This window comes from Chinchilla lanigera, unplaced genomic scaffold, assembly GCF_000276665.1.
Source record: "Chinchilla lanigera isolate Chin_1 unplaced genomic scaffold, ChiLan1.0 scaffold00050, whole genome shotgun sequence".
NCBI lineage: Eukaryota > Metazoa > Chordata > Mammalia > Rodentia > Chinchillidae > Chinchilla > Chinchilla lanigera.
In genome coordinates this window covers 5134588-5144200 of record NW_004955451.1, presented here as the reverse complement: position 1 = coordinate 5144200, position 9613 = coordinate 5134588, and the positions used below count along the sequence as shown (strand labels likewise).

The following is a 9613-nucleotide window of genomic DNA, read 5'->3' as shown; positions in this document are numbered from 1 at the left end:
CTGAGACCCTGCCATGTGCGCAAGGAAGAGTCTGAGGGCCCCAGGGAAGAGATTCCTAGCACAGCACAAATGCTGCCAGGCACGGTGACACACACCTGTAATCCCAGCATCCAGGTGGCTGAGGCAGGAGGATTGCCGCAAGTTCAGGGCCAGCCTGGGCCAGCCTAGTGAGACCCTGTCTCAAAAAACAAAACAAACAAACAAAACCCCAAAAAAACAAAACAAAAGCAACCCACGATAAACCAGCAGGAACAGCCCAGCAGCATATTCAGATTCCCATTCAAACAATCTTTCTAAAGGTTTCGTCACGTTATTTACAACTTCAGAGTAAATTTACTTTATGAGCAGTACAGAATCCTTTATTTAGTAATGTCCTAAAATAAAAGTTCACAAAACTGCTATGATACTGAGCTGCATGACAACCCAGAAGAGGGAACTAAGAAAAGGCAAACACAATGCCTTGGAGATCCGGAAGCATTTACATAGTTCAACTGTTAAAAGCAGCTCGCTCCCTGCAGCGCGCAGCGTGCTGTCCGTACACGTGGTACACAAGTCCTTCAGGGAGCGGGGAGACCTTGCGACTGCTCCTCGGGTGCCTTCACATGCTGGTCCTGGCTGACTTCTTCCTTGGGCTGGTTTCCGTCCAGCGCAGCTTGGGGTCTGCCGTGCACGTGACTACCTTCCTGTGACTTAAAAGACCAGACAGAAGCGTGTCACAGATGTTAGCATTTTCACTCAATTAACTGGCTGCAGCCATGTGACCAGGCACAGCCTACCACTGAGGAACAATGTACCACGAGTATCTTGTCAGATTCTTTTATGACAAATGGTGAATAGGATAATAACAATGTCTATAGAGCTGTATTTTGGAGAGCCCTACTGACAACTCACTTGTCCCACGTAGCAGTCATTACCACAATTCCAGTACACTTGCTCAAACTGAAATTTAAGAACATGATCTGAAATTTAAGAACATGAGCCCAGGCTGGGGAAAGACCACCACACTGCTCTTTGACTTCTGATAAACAGGCAAAGATACCAACTGTAATAACTTCTTGTGCACGCTGGGGATCAAACCCAGGGCCTGGCGCAGGCTGGACAAGTGCTCTACCACCGAGCTACACCCAGGCCCAACAAGAACAATTTTAACAACAAAGTACTCACAGGCCTTGCTTCTCCTACTCGTCTTAAAATGACACCTTCTGCCAATAAAGCTTTTCCCGTTTCCACGAATAACTTCTCTTCATCTGTTTCTCCAAGATTCTGCAGCTCAATGTACTTCTCCACAAACCTGGAATTCGAAGCGGCCACATCTCAGCCGTTACAGTGTCTGGGCTGACAAGACGACATCCTACTATGGAGCACATCTTCAAGAGATATTCCTACAGCTACGTCTTTTTCTCAAGTAAAATTCAATAAAACTTCTCAAATGATAGTGAAATCCTCAGCAGGGAAGAGAGGGAGGTAACTCAGGACTTGAAAACGGCTTACCGTTGACAGACAGATTTGAAGTTTGGGTTGAACAGCTCAAAAGCTTTTTGACCAGATCCATAAGCAGAATAAAATTTCCTACAAAATAGAAACACAAAAATCACATTTCCTCTTCCTTCTGCGTCCCAATTCCCCAGTCCCCCTTGCAGAAAGTGGCGTGAACCAGTTTCCTGTGTACCCACCCGGAATAACCCTCCAGCATTCAAGCCCTTAGGCACCTCCTTTGTAGTCCCAACCACAGTCTTTAACCTGTAAAGGATGAGCAACCCTACTGCACATCTTCTTTTTTTATATTGAAGTAAAATTCCCAAATCAAAAAATTAACCCTTCTTGAGCTGGGCCTGTTGGTGCACGCCTATAATCCCAGCACTCAGGTGGCTGAGACAGGAGGATCGTAAGTTCAAGGCCAGTCTGAGATACAGTGAGGTCAGTCTGAACTACGAGCAAGATTCTCCAAAAAAAAAAAAAAAGTTTTTTAAAGTGGATTTTTAATAATATTTAGTACAGGGCCAGGGATATAGCTCAGTGGTGTAAGTGTCTGCCTGGCAAGGGCAAGGTCCTGAGTTCGATTCCCAGTACCAAAAAAATCTGTTTAGTACAATCACAGTCACGTAACTATGAACTCCATCCCGTTTCAAGCATTTTCATGCTCCCAAAGAAGGTCCTATACCCATTAAACAGCCACTCCCCATTCCTTCCTCTTCCACCTTGCCTCTGTAACATTATTTCTTAGAGAATCGGTGCACACAGCTATTTCCTGTCCTCTGCTGCTTTAGCCACTGCTACAGGGATTATCTGTGTCTGCGCATTGTGCAGAAAGTCTACGGAATACAGTCACAAAAATGGTGTTACTGGATCAAGGTACTGCAGTTGTAAATAAGCCTTCCGAGTCACAAAAATGCTTCCCAAAGCACCTGTCCCAATTTATACTTTCATGAAGGTATGAGTGCCGTGACAGAAACGGAAAGTGTAAATAAGGATCAAAATGAATAAGAGAACAGGGACGGGGGAGCAGAAAAGCAAAAAAAAAAAAAAAAAGACGAAAGAAGGAAAGACATGGAAACAAAGCTTTGTAAATGGAAAGGGGAGGAGGAGTTGAAGGGAGGGGAGGAGAATGGGGAAAAAAAAGTTATATCGTGTATAGGTACAAATCCTCCATGATGAATGTGATCATTACTTTATCTAAAATGTACCCCAAAAATTTAATGTAAAAAAAAAATGTATGAGTACCTATTTCCCTCTGTCCTGAAGAAGGTATATATTCCAACTGTTTGATCTTTGCCAATTGGATAAGTAAGAAACAGTAACTGGTACTTCTAATTTGCCTTTTTTAGGAAAGGGACTGGCTAGCTCTGCAAGTTTAAAAGCACACTCAATTTCCTTTTTTGGTAACTATCCATGTTCTTTGCTCATTTTCCAGCGGGTGCTTGTTATAAACTGAATGTTTGTGCCCCCTAAAATTCTTATGTTGAAAGCCTGATCTCCAAGGTGACAGAGTTTGGAGACAGGGCCTCTGGGAGGCTGGGATGTGGTCTCCTCGTGGTGGGTCAGTGTCCTTAGAAACCAGGAGAGGCCCCGCTCCCCCCTCTGCTCTCCCCAGTGTAAGGACGCAGCAAGAAGACAGTCCTCTCTCAAGCAGGGCTCTCGCCAGAACCCCTCCATCCTGGCACCCTGGTCTCAGACTATGGCCTCCAAAACTATCAGGCTTTATAAAGTTATTTTACTTACAGAGGTAAATTTCTGTTTACTGAGGCCTATGGAATGTGTTGTGACAGCCCAAAACAAGACAGTGTCTTTTTCCGAGCATGGTGGTGCACGCCTGTAATCCCAGCAATCGGGAGGCTGAGGCAGGAGGATCGTTGCAAGTTCGAGACCAGACTGGGCTATAAAGTGAGCTCAAGGCCAGCCTGAACTGCATAACAAGACCCTATCTCAAAAAGACAAAAATAAATAAATAAAGTGACAATATTAAAAAAAAAAAATCAAAAAAACAAGACAGTGTCTTTTGCTTGCTTGTCAGTTTCAAAGCAAACTTTATAGTCAGATAAACAGAAAATCAGTCCCTTGTCATACACGTTATAAAAATGTTTTCCATTTTTGGGTTGTCTTTTGATTTTGCTTCACAAATGATGCTAAGGTATAAAGGAAACATGCAAGCATCCTGACCATTACGTACATGCAAAGGTACTGAGCAGAAAGGCACTGAAAAAGTCTAATGTGTCCAGAGATCTAATGTCCTACCTTGAATTTCCACACAGAGCAAAACACACCTGTTCTGCTATCTCAAGAAACTGTTATGGAAAAAAAAAAAACAAGAGTCCTAAAAGATAGTCAGCTCCATTTTCTTGCCTCCAGGAACAGTGTAAGAATAATTTCCATTAGGCACAACCAGAGCTGGGAATGCAGCTCAGCTGTAGAGCCCATGCACAGCATATACAAGGCCCAGTACTACAAGTAAAGCAAATCAATTAGGCACAAGCACTGGTGTTAACATAAAAAAAAAAAAATACAAAATCTAGGCAATAAAAACTAACATGACTGGCCAAGTGTGGTGGTGCATGTCTGTAATCCTAGCACTTGGGAGGCTGAGGCAGGAGAATTACCATTGAGTTCAAGACCAGCCTGGGCTACAAAGGAAGTTCAAGGCCAGCCTGAACTGCATAGGGAAACCCTGTCTCAAAAAGAGGGGGGGGGGCGGGGGAAAGAACCCTACTATGACTATTTGAAAGGGCTTGTCAGTGAACTCCCAGTGAGCGATTTGCACTTAGTTAGGATGTGTCCGTAGGGAAGCTGAATGTGGCACAGACAGAGTTTCTAATCCAGTGTTCTTGAAGTTGCTCCAGGGCGCTAATAAAATACTCATGGCTATTCTTCAAACAGCCCCAACCTTGGCCCGCCATCCTTCGCCATCAAGGAATTTTCTCTGATGTCTCCCACCACTAGCTATATGGTTCATTCATCCATAACTTCTTCACCTGAGAGACGATGAGCCCTGGGTGAAGCACTGGAATGATAAGGATGAGTAAGGCAGTGTGTGGGCTACGGTAGTGTTTGATAAATGTATGACTAAGGACATGTGTCTGGTATGCAAAGCTATTAAAAATAGTCTAAGACCATGACAGGTGCAATGGAACAAAGTACTCCTCACACAGAAGGGGCGACATAACACTGGGAAGCAGCAGAGAACGACCTCTAGGAATGTGACATCTAACCTGTTCTTTACTATGAAAATAACAGAAGCGACAGGCATGGTGGCACACGCTTACAAACCCAGCGCCTGGGAGGCTGAGGCCACTGAAGATCACAAGTTCCAGCCCAGCCTGGGCAACTCAGTAATTTCATGAGATACTGTGTCCAAATAAAAAATAGAAAAAGGGCTAGAGATGGAGCTCAGTGTGAAGATCCTGAGTTCAATCCTCAGCATCATAAAAAATAGATAAGATAGGTAGATAGATAGATAGATAGATAGATAGACAGACAGACAGACAGATAGGCAGGCAGACAGACAGACAGACAGACAGGGAGCTAGTTCTAACAGTGTTGGTGGGAAACCATTAGAAGCACATTTCTGAAGGTTAGTCATGTTTGAAGGAAAAGGAGAGGGAAGAAGGGAACAAGATTTAAGAACAAATATTTCTACCTGTTTCAACACCTGATTCACACTTTGAAAGTGACTCAGTAAAAGCTATTTGAATTACTGAAAAAGACCTTCCTGCACATGGTAAATTGAAAAGTAGTAAGACCAAAAAGAAAAAAATTGAAATAAATCAGACATACAAGCTTAAGTATTGCACAGTTTCTCTATATGAGAACCCAAAAAAGAAACAGAGTAAAATAAGAGACAGGTAACAGGACAGAGAGAGAGAGAGAGAGAGAGAGAGAGAGAGAGAGAGAGAGAGAGAGATCGATCTTTTGTAAAAGGAAAGAGACCAAGAGATGGAGGGAGGTAGAAGGGAAGAAGAGAAGGGAATGAAAAAGAGTTAAAATGTGTCACATGCCTGCACCAACTCGTAGGAGGAATGTATTATGTTCTGCAAACATGAACTAATACAAATACAAATTTTTAAAACTTAAAAAAAATTTTCAAAATATTGGTAGAACACAACCCATTTGGGACCCCTCCTGTCTCTCAGGAGCTATCCTATTCCCTATTCTTATTCCCTATTCCTTTTCTCCAATAAATTTTCCTACTTTTAACCTCCATTGTTCCTTAGAATTTATTCTTTGACTTTGGGGAACACAAACTCAGCATATCTGACATCTAGCATCTCCCCTATTATCACTCAGAGGCTGAAAGGGTGCCTGGTAAACAGTGGGTGTTCAGCCAAGGTGCTGGTGCACACCTGCAATCCCAGCACTCAGGAGGCTGAGGCAGGAAAATTGCCATAGCCCGGGCCATATAGTGAGTTCAAAGATAGCCTGAACTACAGCAAGACCCAGTCTCAAAAAATCCAAAAATAATAAAATAAAATAACAAAGGCCAGGTGTGGTGGCGCATGCCTATAATTCCAGCACTTGGGAGGCTGACGCAGTAGGATCACTGCAAGTTTGAGGCCAGCCTGGACTATGAAGTGAGTTCAAGTCCAGCCTGAACTGCATAGTGAAACCCTGTCTCAAAAAGACAAAAAAAAAAAAAAAAAAAGAAAAAAAAATTGGTAGATTTGAATACATACAATATCCTAATGGCCAGCACAATGCCTGGAACATAGAAGGTACCACAGAAAACATTTGTAGAATGAAATAATCAACTTCTATACATTTTTTTTCACATTTTTAAAAAAGCAGTACCAGGGGCTGGGGATTTAGCTCAGCAGCACAGTGCCTGCCTGGCAAGCGCAAGGTCATGAGTTCAATTCCCAGTATTGGAAAACAAAACAAAACAAAACAAAAAAGCAGTATCAATGGCAAATAATACCACCTCAAATGCGTCCAATCTCATTTGACCAATAGCAAATAATGTATGAAAAATGTTTGCAATATACCTCTTTAATTCTACAAATGTTGTGATATCTTTATTTCTAGAAAGAATTTTTATTAATAAATAGCAATTACTAAAATAGGTAAAAAACAAATTTTCAAAAATAAAATTAAGGTCCGGAGATATAACTCAGCAGCACAGTGTCTGCCTGGCAAGCACAGGGTCCTGAGTTTGATTCCTGGTGCTAAAAAAATTTAAAAATTAAATTAAATGAAAATGGTCAATCAACATGAAAATGGGGAAACTTCTTACTAATCAAAGAAACAAATTAAAATCTCTAGACACTATCTTAAAACTATAGCAGGAAAAATTTAAATAATTATCAATGCTGACAAGGATAAAGAACTCTCAAATACTGCTAATCAGAGTATAAAGTAGCTTTTTTAAACAAATTAGGTAAGAGTTCACAACATCTGACTAGTCAATTCTAGCAACAAAAATCCCTCTTGGGGTTGGGGATTTAACTCAGCGGCACAGCGCCTGCCTGGCAAGCACAAGGTCGTGAGTTCGATTCCCAGTACCAGAAAAGAACAAAAAAAACCCCAAACAAACAAACAAAAAACTCCCCCTTAAGGAAATAACTAGTGTTACAGAGAAAATATATGTTCAAAAATACTGCTATTTGTTTTGGCTAATAGTATATAAACACCATTAATGTCCAATACACAGACAATGATTAAATTACAGAACACCCACAACAGGCTAATATATTTTTAAATATACAACAACATGCTAAAATGCTTACACTGTTAAGTAGGCCACAAATTACTTGTATCATATAGTACTGATTTCATATATATATATATATATATATATATATATATATGTCAACATATACACATAGAAAGAAGGAAATAGACCCAAATGTTAATAGTAACAATAGCTAACCTTTGAGTGTGTGTGTGGTATTGGAGATCTAATCCGGGGTCACTATCACAAAACTACATTTCTAGCCTTTTTTTTTTTTTTTTGAGACAGGCTCTTACTTAGTCTTAAACTTGTGATCCTCCTGCCTCAGCCTCCTGAATAGCTGGGATTAGAGGTTAATATTTATTGAAAGTTTACTTTGTCAAAGCCCCTGAACTAAAAACTGTATGCATTTTCTTATTTCATCTTTCCCTATTCCTTAGGGAATAGTACCACTCTATGAGGTACTATTCCTTAGGGAATAGTACCACTCTATGAGGTACTATTATTATATCTTACCGTATGAAAACCAATGCTTAATAACGATAATTTGCATGAGGTTCTAAGTCACAGGGCTACCTTCAAACTGTCTTTAGACGGTGAGATTACAGGTGACTTATGCCTTCTTTGTTTTGTTTCTAAATTTTATACAATAAGTGTGTATTACTTTTATAATAAAAGAGGAAGTAGATGCTAAAGAGGTAAAGCATGCAAGCACTATCTCTAAAATTTCCAGTGAGGCCAGACCTGGTGGTACATGCTTGTAATCCCAGCACTCAGGATGCTGAAGCAGGAGGATCGTAGAAGTTCAAGATCAGCCTGGTCTACATAGTTCAAGGCCCGTGTGCTACACAGGGAGACTATGTCTCAAAAAAAAACCAAAAAACAAAAACAAAAAAAGTTCTACTGATGATGATTTCAAATTCCTTGGACTTCTGAAAGGTCCTTCTGTCTGAGTGCCTTCAAAGATCCCAACTACTAGGCCACAGACCCTGTTCCTCCTACCTGTACTCCTGGAGAAGCAGACACAACGACCAACACAAGTCTCAAATCAGAGATGTGATTCCCACCTGCCACCCTCCCACCTAACCAAAGGTAGTTAACCTCCCTGAGTCTCCCATGTTGATAAAGGATTGCTAATAGCGTAGTGCCTGGCCCTAAGCAGATGTGCAAAACACACCTGCAACGATGTGTCAGCTGCTGGGCTCCTCATTCCACTTCTCAGGGCTTCTGTTTCCTGGCACCATAGGGAGGGCTGCTGCTGCCCCACTTACTGTACAGGACCAGCTCCACCAGCCAAGACCCTGGCGCAACGTCTCCTTCAAGTCACCGCTACCTGAACCTTCTTTCCTTCTCAAGTTCTGTTGCAACCTGACGACTACAGGGGCTGAACACTCACGCTCTAATCCGATCTTCGTGGTACAAGATGTCCTGGATGGGCGCTTTGGCTTTGCCATATCGCAAGCGCGGCCTTTGGAAGACTGGCTCCCTCAGCGGCGGGAAGGCCTCATATACGTCATACCAGAGGGGCTTCTTCTTCAACACCCCAGCCCGAAGCAGGTCCCGAACCCTTAGGGAACAGAACCAAGGTCAGTGGGTTACAACCGCTTGCCAAAGCCCCCGAATCTGTCCGGCACAGCCTGGTGCATCCAAGGCTGTGCAATCCGCAGAACACGCGGGGGACGGGGCAGGGAGTTTCCCCACCTACGGGAAAGACGCCGCCACATCCCACGCCAGCCTAACCTCGCTTGGGCTGAAACTCCGCTATCTTCTGCTGCGCGTCCCACACGCGTCCCATCACGGAAAATGCAAAGACGTTACATTCAGTGCCATCAGCCCCTTCCTGGAGACGGCCAATTGGGGGCGGAGCGTCTGATCGTTAAAGTGACAATAATTTGAGGAGACGCCGACAAACACAGCTGCTTGGAGCCAGTAAAGCACGCCAGCCTCCCTCGGCTAGGGCACTCGCACCTGCAGAAGGCTTCACCCAGCCCGCCCAAGGAAGAGCGCGACCCAGAGAACCCCTGCCCGGGGGAGGCATTCTCAGCCCATTCCCAGCTCCGAGCACACACCGCGAGAAAATGCTCCCCACGGTTTCCAGCCGGCTTCCAGCCATGGCCGCGCGTGGGACACAAGACAACTAGCCGGAACCGGAACCGGAAGTGCCGGCAGGTAAAGGGAGCATAAGTTGCTGGCCGAGCCAAGGATCCCGCGTTTGAACGACAGCTCCATCCGGAATGCTGGGCCAGGCAGAAGCAAATCATCGGCCGAACAGACGCGCTCCGTGGCTTCTTGCCAGATTCAGACCCGAGCGCTTGATAACCGAGCCAAAAAGGAGGGAGGAAGCCAAAGCCAAGCAGAAGTAGTAAGTGACCTATCTAGGGAAAGGATTAAGTACGGTGTTTGCTTTACTCATTCTGTCTTTATGAAGCAAACTCCTTTCCAGAAAGTCGGGCC

The 9613-nt window shown here is 43.5% G+C and overlaps 1 protein-coding gene across 1 annotated transcript; it reads right to left on the bottom strand.

Moving 5' to 3' along the window:
• Positions 1-328: 328 nt before the first annotated feature.
• On the bottom strand, positions 329-9336 carry Mrps23 (mitochondrial ribosomal protein S23). The gene is made up of 5 exons (XM_005394047.2): positions 9229-9336; positions 8556-8726; positions 1492-1569; positions 1165-1291; positions 329-689 (listed from the first exon to the last, which is right to left on the bottom strand). The coding sequence occupies exons 1-5, from the start codon at positions 9270-9272 to the stop codon at positions 558-560; spliced, it is 552 nt and encodes a 183-aa protein (XP_005394104.1). The 5' UTR covers positions 9273-9336; the 3' UTR covers positions 329-557.
• Positions 9337-9613: the final 277 nt, after the last annotated feature.